Raw genomic sequence first — 18,853 nt, forward strand, 5'->3', positions numbered from 1 at the left:
TTTTCTGGAATCTTCCTGAATGATCAGAAGAGATCTATCCTCACACTTTTTCTTAGGTTGACTGTAGATTTGGATTTCTAGATCTGTTGTTCATAATTGGGAGAAATGTCATAATAGGAGAAAAAAGATTGAGGCAGAGAAAAATCTATGACTGAGCCCTGTTAATACTCTTAAAATTCCCAGAAGAAAAGGAGCCATGTGACCTCAGAAGAATTCAATTATCTGCCTAGGAAAAGCAGTCCCTCAAGAAACATCTACTTGGGTAGAAAGTTCAATTAATGTTAAAGTAAATTCTGAATTAGTCATTTTAGGAAGCAATTTCTAACCAATAAATATAAGGTGATTGGCTGGGTAGGAAAGTGAGGCATAGATGAATGGTGAGCTACAAAAAGAGTGAACTTGCTTCATAGAGTCCCATTGACACTGAGGACATTTTTCCCTCCAAGCTTCATAAAGTTTGTACTCTTACTATGAAATGATAGTCTCATCTGCTAAGACTTAGGGACAGCAGTGCAATTGACTCAACAAAAGAACAGAGGTATTGAAATTGCCCCTGTGGGAAATGGTAGAGGGGAAAGACAAGGCACATTTAACCACAGCTCTGTGGTTGGACTTAACGCACACTGCTGGGTAATTTTTCTTACACAGCCAAATTTTGAGTGGTCAAGAAGGAATTTGGCACATGCATTCCTCAGATAGGAAAATCATTTCCTTCCTTTTTTATAGTTCATGTAGTTCTTTGTCCACCACTTGTCCACCGGTTGGTGGGTTGTAAGGAGAAAGAAGAAATTTTCCATCTTGTTTGGACCGTGGACCTATTTAATAATTATTCAGCCAGTTTTGATTGAATAATGTTCAGTAACTTGAAATAAACACTGTCTCTGAGTTCTCAGTCTCCCAGCTCCCCACTCCCACCCTTTCCTCTCTTAGATGCAATGCAGGTCTGCAGCAAAGAGCAAGATTTGGTAGAGGGAAAGACTCAGAGCCCCTGGGCTTCTGGTTTCTTGAACGCCTCTTGCTTTGCACTGCTACCATTTGCCACTGAAGTCTTCAGGGCTCTGCTTCCCATTCAGCCAAAGCCATACATGCCTCCTGTCAAACCTCCTCATCCAATGTGGAGACGATTTCAGACAAACCCCTCACTTGGATTTGCAGTTCCCACTAAGTCACACTGACCTTCCACTTCATCCTTTTCCCTCTCAGCTCCTCCCCTCTCCCCACAGTCACCCAGAAGGAAGGAAGTAGGCTGCTCTTTACTCTCTCCAGTTCATGTCCTCCTTCTATATCAGCACAACCAGGCTCTCTTTATCTTACTTAAGCAATCAAGGACCTACCTACTGGAGTCCCAGAGCCAGAGACCACATAACTCTCACTGGTACAGAAGATGAAAATACCCACGGTGAGAAATTAAATTTTGGCTTAATGTTTATTCATACATACTTCCCTGATTTTTCTGTGATTGCTTCTATATAAAAACAAGTGAATCACCAAAGAGGTCCAAATAATAGAAATGTTGTCATATTTAAGCTCTGTGTACCTGCCTTACATAATGAGGGAGAGTGGCTTTAGAAAAAGGGCCAGCAGAGTGGCTCAAGTGGAATAGCACCTGACTAGCAAGCCTGAAGCCCTGAGTTCAAACCCCAGTTTGGCCAAAAAAAAAAGAAAAAGCATGTAAAGCATGTTAAGATATTCCCATGGTAGGATCAGTGTTGTGAGGACAGACATCAATGACATGGTCTGAGAGGTTGGCTTTGTGTTTCAGAAACCCTGCAGATGGAGGGGGCTTCTGACAGCCTTTTTGTCAAGGATCCTCAAGGACGCCTGAACTCCTTGACCACTGTTCTTGGCCAAGAAGTGGACCGATTTAACAACCTGCTGAAGTTAATACATGTATGAGAGCTTACCTTCACCATTGCTTCTGGGTACCAAAACCTTGTAGAGAATGGTATAACAAACAAAATGAGTATGCTTAGAATTTTCCATTCCCATCATTTCAAAATTTCCACTTGGATACACTACAAACTCATAGACCCAGCTTGTCTAAGACTGAATCTTCCTTCTTTAATTAATTGCTATTCTCTTTTTCTAATAATGATTGTATGAATATGTGACATTACAAATCCTTGGTCTCCTCATTACCCTAACTCATGTCTCTAGAATTACCATGGACTCACTAGAAATTAATCAGAGACCTAAGCACCCAGTTGAGAGTGAGTCTGGGCTTATTTCTTATGTCTGGTTTGCCTTTAATAACATAATCTTTGTACAAGACTGTAAAAACAGAATTTCTCAAAATGTGAGCCACAAAATATCTGCATTAGATTCCTTTGTTGTCTGTGTTCAAAATGTGGATTTCTGGATCCCACTCCAGATGTACTGAATAGAATTTCTTGAGGTAAGCTTAGGAGTATAAATTTTAAATGAACTCCCCAGGTGATTTCAAATGTGCAGACAACTGTTTGGTCCTTTGGCTTGTGCTCACAGATACTCTCTCTACGTCACTTTGCTTTATAATTATAGCCAAAGGCCTTCCTAGTTTCTTTGTGCATAACTTTGATAAGAGAAAAACAAAGGCTACAAGGGAATAAATATTGAACATAACCAGAAAAGTATTACTGCTAAGCACGGAACCAAATTCCTGGCCCATGGGATAGATTGACGGAGAACTGGGGTAGACCATTTAAAGCCAAAGACCATTTCTGTTGCCTATTGGGAAAGCCGAGTCTATAGATGTCCAGTCTGGCTGGCAATACTAGGTTTGTTGAATAAGTGACACTGAGTCTGCTGAATATACAAAATTCTCACTTTGGGACTATTCTTACTTCAGGTAGGCACCAACATTAGCAAGCCAGGTGGCCAGGTCAGGGTTTATCACCTCCTATATTGAATGAACCAGGGTAAAAATTAAGCTGCTGTGATAAAGATCAACAATATCAAAACAAGGTAGAAATTCACTCTACTCTCCCCTCACAGCTAGAGGAAGCTCTGTCTAGGGCACATAGCTCATGCTGCTATGTGAGCTCTTCCAAGGACAAGTAGGTCAACAGATAACTTCCATGTCTGAGGCTAACATCAGTGCTTCAGCTATCCTCTTTTTGCCAGCCAGTGGGAAGGAAGAAAGGGAAGGCCTGGGAGAAACAGCTTCCTTGGAGAAATGTGCTCTAGAAGTGGAATATGTCATTTCTCCACATGAGGAGCGGATGGAACTCAACAAGTGGGCCCTTCATGAGCAGCATCTGAATTTCGCGATTATTTCAGTAAAGTCCACTAATCTCTTTTGTTCTTTCAGATCTCTCTCGATACACTTAACAAAGCCGTTGCTGGACTTGTGGCAATGTCTGAAGAAATGGAAAAGGTGTATAACAGTTTCCTTGATAGCCAGGTTCCCTCTCTGTGGTCCAACACAGCCTACCCGTCCCTGAAGCCACTAGGATCGTGGGTCAAAGACCTTATTCTGAGGACTTCATTTGTGGATGTAAGAAATTTTGCTTCTTTGGTATTTTATGAATCTGACAGCATGGTTGTCCCCCAAGGTCCCTTAGGGAACTCTGCCTCACTGTCATTGAAAGATCATTTGAGCCTAGAGAAGCAGAAACTTCTAGAATGACACCACATTAAAAGTCTTACACTAATTATAATGTGGTTTTCCTAGACTTTTATCCCTATAATCCATTTTAATTCTACACTATTCTTGAAGGCTTTAGCTCTAGTGTATGGGACCCCACTATGAACTACAAAAACAATCTAACATGAGTCCACAAACCACATGTACCTTTGTTTTCTGGCCCTATCATCTATGGTGCCAGATTGGCAGTCAGGCTGGTGACGGAGAAGGGAAACAAAACAGGCAGTAAAATGGGAATGGTGACTAATTCAGGACTGGTTTATATTCTACCCTCCAAAATATGACTTTGATTTAGATGACAAACTCCAGTATAAATAAAGTACATTATGAAATAATGTTTTTCCTTCAGTTGTGGCTCAAAAGAGGTCAGCCCAAGTCCTTCTGGATCTCTGGTTTCTTCTTTCCTCAAGGATTTCTAACAGGTACTGGTCCTTTCTCCAGAAAATCTCCCAGGAAAGGTTGTGATTTATTACACTGGGTTTCTAGGAGCTGGGGAAATAGCATCTCTGCCAATGGGCTGACAATGGAGCTATCTATCAATCATATGGCAAGGCCTTGCTCATCCCCAAAATCACTAGGGAGAAAAGGATAGTAGAAAGAGCAGATGTTCCTCAGCAACCTAATCCCTGCCCCTCTCAGGTTACTAAGTACACATATGGCTCTGTCCTTGAACACACAATGAGGACTCAATTCCCCATGAGACCCACACACATGGCACCAACTGCTCTCCACCTACACAAGCCCCAGTTCTAAGCAGCCTTCTGCCCTCTAAAATACTCTTCATGTCCCTCCATCAGTCCTTGGGGAATCTGACCAGAGAGTTATAAGGGGCCAGGCTTTGGAGCTACTAAATGCCAATTAGCCCAGCTTTTAATTTGCCTCATTCTTATCCCTGATAACACTTATAAACTAAGATGAGATAAATTCTAAAGTTAGGGATTTGACCCTGAAACATCCTCATTGGTTTGGAGCAGGGGAATACTCTTCACACTGGCCTTCTATCCTCTCTTCCCAACCAAGACCAGAACCAGGACATCCCTTGGATTCTCCTCTCCCAGCATGATCCACATGCTATGGACTAATTCAGAGTAGAGTGTTAATAGTTGGGTTTTCTATGGAGAGGAAGCTCTCTAATGCTAGAGCAACCTGGTGGGGATGAGGGGTATAGTGTGTAGGGAGTAGCAATATTGTTTGAAGGACTCAAATTTCTGGTTTTCATGTTTTCAGGAACTCTTCAAAACCATGCTCGGAAATACAATTTGCCTATAGATGAGCTGAGTTTCCATTACAGTGTGCTCCCTATCTACCGGGATCAAGCAGCAGTAATAGAAGCTGCCAAGACCGTGCAGTTTGGACAAGAGCTGCCCATGGACCTAGAGGTATTATCCACCTGACTGCTGAGGCAAAAATGCTTCTATTCCACCGTCATTGTTCAGCCAGTCTCCCCAGCCCCACCTGCCTTCTACCTCCTATTTGCAGGAGCAAAAGGGACACAATCATAATCACACCCCCCAAACAAGCTCCCCAGTTAGCAGTGACTAAATGGGAACTGCCTAAATTCATAGGCATATTTTTCTAAGCAAGGTCATTTTATTTCTTTATATTTATAGTAACTCTCCATCCTGAAGAGGCAAAATAGCAAGATGTTGAAAAACAAGGGTTTCAGAATCAAACAAGCCTAAGTTTGAATCTGTATGTGCTGGAGCAACTGCTAATGTGTCTGCATTTCAGTGTTCTCATCTGTAGAATGGGGCCGGTGACCCCCTCAGAGTAGAGTGTAGTGTGAATGAAGGGGCACGTGCAATGTGACCTGTACATTGTGCATCTACAATAAGTGACTACTATTATTCTAGGCTAAATTTGCCTACGTCGTCCACTCATCCCAGCAGAACCAACATGTTTACATTATGGCTCTCCAGCTATAACTAACCACAGTAGATACTGAATAGCAATGTCCTATGGAAGCAGTCTAAATGGTTTGCTAATGCAGTTTACTCCTCTGGTGCAAGGGTTCTCAGTGGGCCGTCCCCAGACCTGTAGCATCAGCATCACCTGGGAACTTATTAGAAATACAAATCCCAAGGCTCCATTTCAGGTCTACTGAAACAGAAAGTGGGCAGAGGCCCAGATAGATAGACAAATAGATGATAGATGATAGACAGATAGATAGGTAGAGAGATAGATGATAGATAGATAGAGAGAGAGATAGATAGATAGATAGATAGATACATGATAGATAGATAGATAGATAGATAGATAGATAGATAGATTTTTTTTTTGGTAGTACTGCGGTCTGAACTCAATCTTGCACTTGGTAGGCTAACACTCTGCCACTTGAGCCATGCCCACAGCACTTTTTTTTTTATTATTCATATGTGGATACAAGGCTTGGGTCATTTCTCCCCCCTGCCCCCACCCCCTCCCTTACCACCCACTCCGCCCCCTCCCTTTCCCCCCCACCCCTCAATACCCAGCAGAAACTATTTTGCCCTTATTTCTAATTTTGTTGTAGAGAGAGTAAAAGCAATAATAGGAAGGAACAAGGGTTTTGCTAGTTGAGATAAGGATAGCTATACAGGGAGTTGACTCACATTAATTTCCTGTGCGTGTGTGTTACCTTCTAGGTTAATTCTTTTTGATCTACCCTTTTCTCTAGTTCCTGGTCCCCTTTTCCTATTGGCCTCAGTTGCTTTAAGGTATCTGCTTTAGTTTCTCTGCATTAAGGGCAACAAATGCTAGCTAATTTTTTTAGGCATCTTACCTATCCTCACACCTCCCTTGTGTGCTCTCACTTTTATCATGTGCTCAAAGTCCAATCCCATTGTTGTGTTTGCCCTTGATCTAATGTCCACATATGAGGGAGAACATACAATCCCGCAGCACTTTTTACCTTAGTTTGTTTTTCAGATGTGTTTTTGCCCAGCCAGTCTCAGGCCTCGATCCTCCTACTTCTACCTCCTAAGTAGCTGGACTTACAGGTGTATACACCATTCGTGGCTCAGAAATCTGTATTTTAACAAATCCTACAAGGAATTTTTAGCTCATGGAGTTGGAGAGTCACTGCTCCAAAATATAAATGATTCTCAACCATGGCTTCAGGTTAGAATCACCTCATGAGCTATTTAAAAATCTCAATGTCAGGTCACATCCTACTACATACAGCCAGAGCTGAAGACTGGCATTATCATTCTGAGCTTCACAGCTTACATGTATTCTATCCCTGGTGGAAGAGCCTCTGTCTCAAAGTGTCCCTTCACCCTAGTGTGCTTTATAATTGTCATTTTCCATATGTGCTGTGAAATCAAAGACCTGGTCCAAATTGCTTTTTTCAAGAAAGTGTTCACTAACCAATCAGTATAATTGGGATGAGTGGCTTTTATTAAGCTTGCCTTAAAATGTCATGGTATTTATTATAAGATTGCTGCTGGATAATTCTATCAGCAGCCACCCAACTCAGATGATTGTGCTCTGATTTGCAAAGCATACAAAGATCAGACTGACTCTGTATTCATGGCTTCTCTACGAAATTCTGTAAGATCCATGCCTCTTAATTGTATCTTCAAATGACAATTTTAAAAAAACATATGTCTTGCAAGAAATTTGTTTTAGTATCAAAATATTTTTTAAAGTAAGGATGAAATAAATTTGGAGATACTTCCTCATTACTTTGAGACCCTTGTTGGCCAGAAGGGTGTCCCAGGCTCCTGCTAGAAATCCTTGAGGCAACAGGAGGGCAAAACATCCCTCTCATGAAAGCCTTCACCAAAGTCTTCCAGGAAGCTGGCCCTGCTCTATGCTTTGCACTTTCTACCACAAAGGCTAACTGACAGACAGAGGTTTATAGGGGCCACCATAGCTTCTGCTGTTCCACCCCACCCATCCTACGCACTGAACATAATAATACCTCAGCTCTCTGAGAGGGGTGGGGAACTCAGATTATCTAGCTGTCCTGTCTCTTCACCCACACAGTAAATGTCTGCAAGAGACAGCCAGAGTGTATGTTTAGACACACACAAACAGACAGGGCCACTGTCAGCCCATTTTCCACCTTCATGCCAGTTAGTAAAATGAACTCCTTCTGCGTGGAGACCCAGATTGCTCCTATATGTGGCTTGGCAAGTAGGTGGCAAGGTGATTTTCAGGCAAACCTACATAGACATGCATAGCAGCCCATAAAACAGGAAGACCCACCCCACTCTACTGTGCCCAAGAAAGAAAAAGTTAAGGGGCTGGGGCATGGCTAAGGTGGTGGAACACCTGCCTTGCAAGCTCAAGCTCAAGGCCCTGAGTTCAAACCCTGGTACCATCAAAAAAAAAAAAAAAAGAAAGAAAGAAAGAAAGAAAACAAGGAGAACATTCAGGACACCAAAAAGCATAAACCATCCACAAAGAATTTACTCACTATAAAGTGTACTACATACAGCCCCTAGTGCTTAATCCTCTGTCCTTAAGGGTAGAGCTCCAATTTTCCAAAGGTCCAGGCCCAGAATAGGCCAAATCCACAGTGTCTGAGGAAGAATGGCACAGGTGCACCATGGAGACATCCAATCACAGGACACTAAAAGACAGGTGCTCTCTCTCTCTCTCTCCTCTCTCTCTCTGTCTTTATTAGAAAGGATTATTTTTAATAGAAAGAAAGGAACTTTCCTTAGGCACCCTGTAAAGAGTATTGCAAAGTATAATCTGTGTTCTAGGAGGGCATCAGATCCTTAAAAGGCCTTGCAGATGTGCTGGGCACCAGTGGCACACACCTGTAATCCTAGCTACTTGGGAGGCTGAGATTGGGAGGATCTTGGTTCAAGGCCAGCCTGGGCAAATAGCTTGCAAGACCCCATCTCCAAAATAAACAGAGAAAAATGGACTGGAGATGTGGCTCAAGTAGTAGAATGCCTGCTTTGCAAGTGCAAAGTCCTGAGTTCAAGCCACAGTTCCACCAAAAAAAAAAAAGAACAGTAAATGATAATCCCAACCCTCTTATCCCATCACTCCCAAGAGAAATGGAGAAGTAATTACATCATGATATCAGATAGTCTGAAGCCATAATTGGATTTCCAAGGAGCATCCCCTTTTAGACATCTTGGTGGAGTGTGAAAAATATGAGATTTGGTACCAAACTGAGAAGTAAGTTACTTTACCTCTCAGAGCCTTGGGAATGCCCCTTTCTAAAATGTAATAACAGTAACCTTAGTGTTTTTCGAATTACTGGCGAAGACATGGAACATAGGAGATGCCTGAACTACTGAGCCCCTTCTCCTCCTCCCACCTTTAAACTTCCGAGTATTTTTCAGTTGCCCACTCCTGAGGATGGTGTTCTTGTTCATGGGATGTTCATGGATGCGTCTCGATGGGATAATAAGGAGATGGTCATAGAGGACGAATTGCCGGGACAGATGAATCCAATGTTGCCTGTGGTGCACTTTGAACCACGACAAAACTACGAACCAAGCCCAAAACTTTACCACTCCCCACTCTATAAAACGGGAGCCCGGGCAGGAACACTCTCAACCACAGGTGAGGATGTGAGGATATTCTTTTAAAAAAAAAAATTCAGTATCTAGTTTCCTTTTTAACTTAGAGCTGCTGGACAATTACTGTAACTTAAAATTCATTATCTGAGATGCAAAAAAATTAATAAACTCTTAAAATACTGAGTGAATAAAATTACTGGACCATACGTTAAGAAAAGTCATGTTTAATAGTCAAAAATACCAGTTTTGCTACTTAACTGAAAGTTTCTTTAGCTCTGTATTTCTAATTATAGCACATTATCATTTCATCTAGTTTGAGTAGTCACTACTATACCCATCAAATTTTTTTCAAATTTTAAGACTTTCTTTACCACATATGATGTATGGCTTAACTCCTTAGGAATTCTTCAAAAGAAATCTGAATTTTTAATTTTCGCCTCCACCTGTTTCATCGAAAGTATATGATATCACTACCACAGGACAAAAACAAAGAGCAGAATTAAAACAAATGTGGCATCTATAGAATCAGTAAATTCTTTGGCAGCTATTTCACAGTTCTAGTTAGCACAAGAAAAAACTGATCCCAAGACATTACAGCATTTGACATTTTTACTGCAAACTTTAAATCATAGAATACTCTTCTCATCAATTCATCTAAAAAATGGCAGTGTTCAGAAGTACAAAAATCATTATATCCAGTAGGTGGTATTTTACATACCCAAGATAATAAGAGAAATCTTTATAAAAATTTAGAAAATTCATTGTCAGAAAAATGCAGAAAATAGATGTACCTATTGATTATCATTTTGCTTGGAGAAAGCCAAATGATTCCATTCCAATAAGCAGTAATGATAAAAAAAAAAAAGATGTGATTAATATACTGCATCTCTTTTAAGCCAAAGCAAACTTTCCACCTCAGAGAGGGCAATTGTGACTTTTACATTCTTAATACCCTTTGTCCAGAGAGGACAGGAATTCTGTCCCATTTTAAACCACTATTCAAATAGAATTTACAATCAAAAGTCCTTTTTCTCCACAGGATGTTTTCGTTTCAGTATGTATGCTACAAAATGGCAAACAATGAAGTCAGCTATAAAGAATTTGTACTACAGGTTGAGTATTCTTTATGAAATGCTTAGGACCAAGAGTCATTTCGATTTTTTTCAGATTTTGGAATGTTTGCATATACATAGCGAGATAGCTTAAGGATGGCAGCCATGGCTAAACACAAAATTTGTACAGTGTTATCAAGTGCACCTGTGTTTTGACTGCAACCCATCATGAGGTCAGCTGTGGAATTTTCCACTTGTGACATCATGTCTGCATACAAAAATTTCTGATTTTGGAGCATTTGGGGCTTTGAATTTTAAAGTTAGGGATATTCTACCTGTACAATGCTAATTTAAAATAACTGCCAAGAGATACCAACAAACTTCTCTACCAAGCCTAAAACTTACTGCAGTATTGAGGTCAGAACTAACATGATTCCTCTATATTGTCAGATTTAATGCAGTCTATTTTGAAATCTAAAGACCTTAGTGAGCCCTTCCAAAGCTGCATAATTTTCCAAATGATTCTTCTCTGATTGCAAATCCTGTTCATTCTTTCAATTCTTTTTTAGTCATTTTGCTTTGCAATATTTTCTTGATGTTTTTGCTTTTTCTTTTGCTCCTTCTCCCTGGCTTTAATTATCTTGCCCGATTGCCAAGACATTACTGTGCTTGCTATAAACAGTGGAGTGAGGGCCAAAATAACTGTTGTAAGGAAGCCATATGGATCCTTTGCAGCCCATTCCACAACATGCTCAGCCCAAGCCTCTATGTCAGACATCTTTGTAACATTCTTAGGAAAACTTCTGCTTGAGTACTGATCTCTGATTTTGTCCTGGGATTATCAGTGAGCCAATCACAATTTCAGATGACCCTTGGTTTATGTCCTCTTCTTTAGTTCTACCATACACTTCTAAGAGATTTAAATTCACCGAACTGAGGATGTTCTTAAGATTTGTACCAATAATGACCAAATAAAAACTTCAATCAAAGCCCAATTGCTCACTGGATGCACTGAGGGAGTTCTTGGGCCAATTAAGAGATTTAAAATGAGGCAACCTATAATATTCAAATTTATAAATTGTATTTGTTCTAATACTGAGTGTAGATTGACATTATGAAGTTAAGACTTGTTTCTATTAGAATCTAATGAGTAGAAAATTAAGTTTAATTAGCAGAGACTTCCAGTTTCAAAATGGTGACTAGACAATAAAATCTCTCTCTCACCAAATCCATTTTGACTCATCAAAGAAAAGAGATTTTAAAAAATAAATGACTAATTACCACTCTATACTGTAAAACTCAAGTGAGTAGACCCAGAACTAAGATACAGCCCTGAAAAAAAGGAACCAGATAAAAAGAAAACCACTTCAACAGAAAAGCTAAAGAAGGAACTGAGAAGATCCCTCAAAATACAGCTCTATGTGATGGGAGAAAAGTAACACTCTGGAAGGAGCCAGGATTTCCAGTATTTATCTAGAAGGAGGAAGTGAGAATACAGGACAGCAAATATTCAAAAAATAATAGCTGGTAATTTCCCAAAACTAAAGAAACCCTTGAGTTTTTAGGTTCAGAGAGCTCACAATATGGTGGGGATGGTTTTTAAAACAGTTCCTACTAAATATAGTAGTTGGGAAAATGTGTTGTTATTTTTGCATTTTAACATTATGCAGAAAGCCCTACCCAAATCAATTAGAAAATGAAATGAGATGCTAGAATTTGAAGAGACACATAACATAACTGATTACATGGAAAACCCAAAGTACTCTACAGAAAATCTGCTAGGAATAACAGAAGTCCAAAAGGATTGACCAATGTCAAAATCAACAGAATTCTTGGTAGAATGCTTGCTCAGCCAGCATAAGACCCTGGACTCAATCCTTAGCTCCATTTAAAACAAAATCAATAGAATCCCTGTGTTCCACCAAAAACAAATAGAAATGAATGTGAAATAAGATATTTTATTTCACTAAAAACAAAATCTATCAGGAGACCAGGACCAAACAGGTTATAAAGGGGCAAGACCTTTATGGAGTACTTTATAACATTACCGAGGTCAGGCATGATAGCACTTGCATCAGTACTTGGGAGGCAGAGGCAGAAAGATTGTGAGTTCAAGGCCAGCCTCACTGAACACTATAAAGTAAGACCTGAGTAGGTAGAGAAGCTATATTATGTTCATATTAAAGATTCAGTATTACAAAGATTCCAGATCCCTCCAAAATTAGTCTTTGAATTTAAAATATTCTCAATAAAATAAATATAAGTTTCCAATAACATAAATATAATTTTGATTTTATTTATTATTCTGACACTCATGAAATAATAATCCAAGAATAGCAAAAAATACTTTCTATAAAAAGTTTACAAAGTAACTTAGGCAGTTCTAATTCTAACAAATATCAAAATGTAGTTCTAATTGAAATGACATTACACTGGTACAAAACTGAAAAAATACATCAAATTCCAGAAACAAACTGTTCCTATGTGGGAACTTGACATGTTACTTAAAATTGATCGAGACTGGAGAAATTAGCTATTCCATAAATGGTGCTAGAGCAATGATTGGTTATACTAAATTTAGATCCTCATCTCTTACCATATACAGAAATTAAGTCACAGATGGATTCCATGTCTTAATCATCACTCAATTTTAAAATAACTAACTCTCAATGAAATGACACTAAAGTAGTCATCATAAATGGCTGCTAATATCCCAAAATAAAGGACAGTCAACATAATGGGCTTCCTGATGAAGGTACAGATCACTTATGAAATGCCTTTGCCAAAAAACCTCAAACCTAAATGTGATCGAACACACCTCAAAGTCTAAACACCCCTTCATGGGAACAGAGGAACCTGTTTAAAATCACCACAGATGCTGTCAGAAAATTCCAGACTGAGAAACTTAATAGGATCAGCAGCCTGTTTGTTCAAGAAATGCAAGGGGTGACAAAAGAAGCAGAGGGGGAAACTGCCAATAAAAATAGACTTAAGAGACCCATCATTGTTGCAGGGTATGGACCTTATTTGAATACTGAATCAAACTAACTGAATAGTATATTACATATATACTATAGATCTATATACACATATATATGTTTTTATGTACATATTAATTAGGGAAATTTGAATTTAGCTAAGCTAAATTCCTAGACCCAAAAATCCACTAAGTCCATATGGGAGGGATCATTTGTCCTTGAACTTGGGCTTGTGGCACTGGGAGGAGTGCCACTCAAGCCCTTACCAAGGTACACAAAGATAAGGATAGGGAGGCATAGGTATCTGCTGGAAACACCACCACCTTCCCCCAGCGTCCATAGGAATGGGGCTGTCATGAACGTAACACCAGAAATAATTCCTTCTATCCTGAGGGCAGGGTGCTCTTCCCATCCTGGTCCTGGCTCCTCACACAGACCCACTGTGAAGAAACTGCAAAAGTGACCTTTTAATGTCAAATGTCCAGAACTGAGGACAGAATGCCTGTGGCTGCACTCATTCCTCTCAGGAGCCCAAGTGCCTACCATGAATGAACAAAGGATGGCTAGACAGACATGTCTACAGGCATGCATCATTAGATGTCCAAACCGTGACTGCATGCTGCTGAGTCCCACTGAACAGTCAGGCCTGAATCTTAGTCCAGTGCTCCTAGATTCAGACTGCAGAAAACATGAAACCCAGTTCATAAAGTCATACCAAGTCAGATAGGTCCTAGAGGACCATTTGTTCTAAAATATCTTCATTTTATAGAGCATAAAATTAAAACCCAAAGAAGACTATGTGCCCACATGTCTAGAGGAGATAGGCCTGGAATCCAGGTGTCTTAGTCCTCGGTATCTTGACTCTTTGCATCAGGTGGTTGTTCTTTAAGTAACAGCTCTTTTTTTCCCCTTAATTAGGCCATTCAACCAACTTTGTGGTGACTGTCCTCTTACCATCCAAGCGGTCCAGCGACTATTGGATAGCCAAGGGATCAGCTTTGCTTTGCCAGCTGAATGAGTGAAAAGGTTTCACCTTAGTCCTGAGATCTTCCCTGATAAGGGACCAATTTATATGTGTGCTAAATGGTGTTACTTCTTCTGAGTTGATTTAAGGGTAGTAAGTGTAGTTTTTATTTCTCTTCTGACCTAAAATAAAGTGTATAACCTAAAATGAAGGCTTTCTGTTGGAAATCCAGGCTCTACTGTAGATGCAGTGGGGTCAGCTCACATCTTTGAAACCTGGTCCCCTCACGCCAACATGAGTGTCACATTGGGAAACCCACTGAGTCTTCTGGGAAAAGTCAGGACTCAGCCCCTCACCCGCATAGGCCGCACTCATATGAAAGGCCCAACGTGCACTTTAGATGCATGGCCCTTGGTGCGCTTCTGTTTTTTAGACTGGATTAAGGTTCTCAAAGCCCGACACATGGGAAGTTGATATAGTAATGGTAGCAACTAGAGAAAAGGAGAAAGATAAGATCTTGGCCATGGTGCCAGTTCCCCGACTCTCTGGGGAACCTTTGTTTTCATGAGAATACTAGTGGGTCCTGCCAAGTGCAGAGAAATTAGTCCCTTTTATTTTTGGATGAACCTGTTTGAAAACAAGCCAAGTCCAAATTAGGTGTAGTTGAGCTTCTGCCACCTCAAAAGCAGAGATTGTTGGGCCAGTGCTAAAATTGTGCAGCCACTGTGACAAACCATTTTGTAAGCCCTGCCAATAAGGGTCTTTTTCCTTCCTTGGCCATAACATAACCCAAGAAACTAGAGAGCCACCACTAGATAGTGAGCCTCCGAGAAAGTCACACTACACACTTACAAAGAGTTAGAGGAACACGGGCAGCCACAGTGACCCTACCATCCCATTTCACCTCTGCCTCCCACCTTTACCTCTATACCTGTCAAAGTTAAGAGCAGCCTCAGCCAGGTGTGGTGGTAACAGGTATGCGACACTTGGGAAGTCAAGGCAGGAAGATCATGAGTGTGAGGCCAACCTTGGCTACATAGCTAGACCCTGTCTCAAAAAAACAAAAACAAATGAAAAACATACTCAGCCACAGAAAAGCAGGGAGCATTTCTATCAGAGTTCAGGGCACAAATCAGAAACCTCTCTTGGTATTCCAATCAGAAATCGTGCCAACAAAGTACAGGACTGGCTGCATCTGCAGAAGTCAGAGGGTCAGTATCAGGCACCACGAAAGCTGCAATCCAAGGTCTGAACATTGCAGGAAACTCCCAACCTTGCAACTGCTCCACCCGTGAAGCAGGTGACTGGAGTGGGATGCAGAGTCTGGCTGCTGCACAAACTTGTGTCTTCTGGAGGCCTTACATAACTGCCACCGCTGCTGAAGAAAGGGGCTCTGCCCACCTCTGCCTGCAGGGGCTCTGCCCACCTCTGCCTTCCAGAGCCCATAAAGGGCATCTCATTAGGAGAATCTAAATCATAGCAGCAAGGAAATACTCAAGTGTTTAGCCCTCCTGACCTGCACTACAGAGGATACAGAACAGAACAAAGGTAGTAGACAAGGATCCTGTGTGTTATCACCCACTTTTAGTAGACCACAAAGACTTCCTGGGCCCCAGAAATGACTTGAGAATGAGCCCATAAGAAAGCCTCAGAAAAGGAATGGAAGCCAGATCTGCAAACCCAAGCAATGAAGCTACCCTAAAGCAGATTAGGAACAAATACAACTACTTCTTGGCCCAACGCAAGTCATAGACAAAACTTCTGGGTTTTTGTGAGCTACTCAGAGACCCAAGAGGACGAGAAAGGAACCTTGCCACAGGTGAGGAACCTGATTTGGAACGCAGGTTTGCCCAGAGGGAAAGGAGCTGGACAGGCTCAAAATTCTAATTTCAGACATAATCAGGGCAGTTCTACTCTTAATCATTTTGCATAGTCTTCTCCCAGAATGTTTTATTTGGAAAACACATTACCAGTAAACATGTAAATAATAAATTTCCAAGACAGAGGAATAAGTAGTTTGAAAACCTCTTTCTTGCATAGCACCTCTGACAAAGCCTACCCATTCCCTCAGTGTCCAGCAGCGTGTGGATGAGACACTAACACATCACATAAAGAAAGCACCTAAGGAGCACCTTCCTCACCAGACACCAGACCTTGCATACAGACGTGCATGACCTACTGAGTGCCCAGCATCTAGAATCAAGAGCAAACAGAGAGGAGAGTAACGGGATGGAGAAACAGGCCAGGATCCAGAGCTGTAGCTGAGAAGTGTAGGCCCAGAAGGGAAGCAATGACAGTGTTCAGAGGGTGTGAGCCTCATATATACAAATCATGGAAAAAAAAAAGTCTACACAAAAAGTATTTTCTTTTTATACAGATAATTGATACTTTATTATTTTCATGCAACACATTTTGCTACAAAACTGCATACCTCCCCTCAACACTGTCAAACATCCCACATTACTCCTTGGGAATCATCACTGGGTTTCTTCAGAAATCTCTTCTCCTGGGTTGAGTCTATAGAAGGCCAGAACAGAGTAGTAAGAACAGAAATAGCCACCCTTCAGGCTCAAGGGGTCAGAGTCTTGGCCTGGCTCCCCCAGTACATTACAGGAGGGGGATGTCTATTTGTAAAGACAGCACCAACCTCCTAAAACACAGGAATCCAGAGAGACAGGCAGGCACTGTTGGCTACCACCTGGTTGTTGGGGAATGTTTGTAGTGAGGGATTTGCAGCTTGGCAAAGATGTGCCTGTCCAGCAAAGAAAACTGAAGTTGCAGGATCACAGCTCTAGAAGGCAAAGAGAAGGTTGTAGTCTTGGGGCACAGTGGAAGCCACTGCAGACTCTAAGACCCCTAAATGTTCATACAACCTTTTTGCTTCTCTCCCTCTTTAAAGACAGAAATTAGCATTATGTTAATAGGCCCTGTTTGGTGTTTGTGGCTGGTGCTACCAAAAGAAATCCAAGTGACAGAGGACATTAGACTAGCAGATTGGCCAGTTGTCCTCAGTTATTTTTGGCTCTTGGTTCAGGAATACTAAAAGTCTTGTGAGAAGGCCCAGCTCAGAGTTTGCTAATCATTCACCTTTGGACAATCTTAGGCAGGGACACCTCTCTGGCCACCACAGAGCACAGCCAGCTCATAAGGATTCCTCCCTGGGTCTCTGACTGTCTCACCTGCCCTCCTGAGGACATGAGGACATGAGGGTGAATTTCCTGGGGAGCTTTTAAAAATACTGACTCCTCACCTCCCTTTCCCCAAGGGCAGATGTCAGAGCTGGGGAGAGAATTAGGGAACAACTAACAACACATACAACAAAGGCACAAAATACACACACACACACACACACATGCCCTCCCTATGCAGGTCCTCTCTAGCACCCCAGGAACACTGTGTCAGGCCCCAGTCTGATGAGAAGGGCCCAGGGCCCAGCACCCCAGCTTTTCTGAGGCACAGAGTCCAATGGGTGAATACAGACCTACAGTCTACCTGCCACAAACTGAGACCCACTGAAGGCAGGGCTGTCCTCCAGGCCTGAAGGAGAACAGGAGAGAGAGAGGCATGGAAAGCTGACTCAAGGAGGGGCACAATTTTCTCAGAGAAGGGGAGCATGGGAGGGCACCTCAGTCAGAGGAAGCAGCCTTGGCAAAGGGGACAAGGCAGAACTGGCACAGATAGTTTCCTGATGCAAGCATGCCCAAACTAAAAATGGATAGAGCTGAATGCCATAACCTCAGAGAAGACACTGGACTTTGAAAGAGAACAATAAGAAACCTCAGAAGATTTTGAGTGAGGGATACTCCAAAGATGAGTCCTTCAGGAGGGTGAAGAATAAACCAGAGGGAGAACACCTCAAGTGGGTGATGACCATGGCACTGGAGAAGGGCAAATCCTGGAGAGGCTTTATTGCAGAAACCAGGTGCCTGATAAAGGCAGGAAAGGGAAGTCTCAGGTCAGGGCTTTTGCTAACTGGAAGTACTCTGTGAAGAACCACTACTGACACACTGGATGTAGGGTCTGAAGAGAGGGAGGACTAACAAACACAAGATACACTCAAGAGTTTCTCGCCTGGAGGCAGATGGAGAATTCTGGCTGCTGAGAAGACTGGGTCAGGGGCAGTGGACTTCCAAGAGCCCTTGGAGTGAGGGGGCAGAGAGACAAGTTGGCTTGAGACTATGTGAGGTGGAAGTGTCCCTTCTGAGGAGAAGGAGGACACCTGAAGATAGGTCACCATGGACAGGCAGGATGATTAAACCCTCTGTCTCTCAGAGGGAATGGACAGTTCTCTCACTACGGCTGAGACCTCTGCCAGGAGGGGCACTGGTCACCACGGATCCAGAGGGAGTGGGGGTGAGAGAAATGGAGAAGAGTTTATGGGCTGAACGTGCCTCCTCCCCCCCATAAAAAAAAAACTCATATGTCAAAGCCTCTATCCTGAATACCTCAAAATGTAGCTATTTGGGGACAGGACCTTTAAAGAGGCAACTCAGTTAAAATGAGAATGTTGTGATGGGCCCTGATCAATGTAACTGGTGTCTTAAGAAAAGAGGAGACACTAGGGGTACACACACACACACACACACACACACACACACACATACACATTGAGAGAGAGAGAGAAGGCCATGTGAGGATGCAGAGGGAAGGTGGCCAGCTCCAAGCCAAGGAGAGAGGCTTCAAAGGAAATCAAACCTGCTGACGCCCCAATCCTGCCTCGCAGCCCAGAACTGTGAGAAATACATGTCTGTTGCTTAAATCATGAG

The 18,853-nt window shown here is 41.8% G+C and overlaps 3 protein-coding genes across 7 annotated transcripts in view; 1 reads left to right on the forward strand and 2 right to left on the reverse strand.

Moving 5' to 3' along the window:
- Dnah6 (dynein axonemal heavy chain 6) overlaps window positions 1-14,284 on the forward strand; it is a 260,955-nt gene extending 246,671 nt beyond the window's left edge. The window contains exons 72-77 of the mRNA XM_074050092.1: window positions 1,763-1,890; window positions 3,290-3,475; window positions 3,975-4,047; window positions 4,853-5,004; window positions 8,914-9,136; window positions 14,042-14,284. Coding sequence (XP_073906193.1) covers window positions 1,763-1,890; window positions 3,290-3,475; window positions 3,975-4,047; window positions 4,853-5,004; window positions 8,914-9,136; window positions 14,042-14,145 — 866 coding nt within the window. The 3' untranslated portion in view covers window positions 14,146-14,284. The remainder of the gene's footprint in view (window positions 1-1,762; window positions 1,891-3,289; window positions 3,476-3,974; window positions 4,048-4,852; window positions 5,005-8,913; window positions 9,137-14,041) is intronic.
- LOC109678495 (small integral membrane protein 15-like) lies at window positions 10,711-10,923 on the reverse strand. The gene has a single exon (XM_020154021.2). The coding sequence runs from the start codon at window positions 10,921-10,923 to the stop codon at window positions 10,711-10,713; it is 213 nt and encodes a 70-aa protein (XP_020009610.2).
- A 2,164-nt stretch (window positions 14,285-16,448) lies between the features above and the next one.
- Window positions 16,449-18,853, reverse strand: part of Trabd2a (TraB domain containing 2A) — a 31,994-nt gene continuing 29,589 nt past the window's right edge. For all 5 annotated transcript variants that reach the window (XM_074050086.1, XM_074050087.1, XM_074050089.1 and 2 more), the window contains exons 5-6: window positions 16,735-16,878; window positions 16,449-16,604 (exon numbers count right to left, since the gene is read on the reverse strand). In XM_074050086.1, the coding sequence (XP_073906187.1) occupies window positions 16,738-16,878 (141 nt within the window). In that variant the 3' untranslated portion in view covers window positions 16,449-16,604; window positions 16,735-16,737. The remainder of the gene's footprint in view (window positions 16,605-16,734; window positions 16,879-18,853) is intronic.

This window comes from Castor canadensis, chromosome 12 (genome assembly GCF_047511655.1).
Source record: "Castor canadensis chromosome 12, mCasCan1.hap1v2, whole genome shotgun sequence".
NCBI lineage: Eukaryota > Metazoa > Chordata > Mammalia > Rodentia > Castoridae > Castor > Castor canadensis.

Bases quoted from the DNA above. Each gene is read 5' to 3' on its own strand.
- LOC109678495 (XM_020154021.2), bottom strand. From the start codon at position 10,923: ATGTCTGACATAGAGGCTTGGGCTGAGCATGTTGTGGAATGGGCTGCA.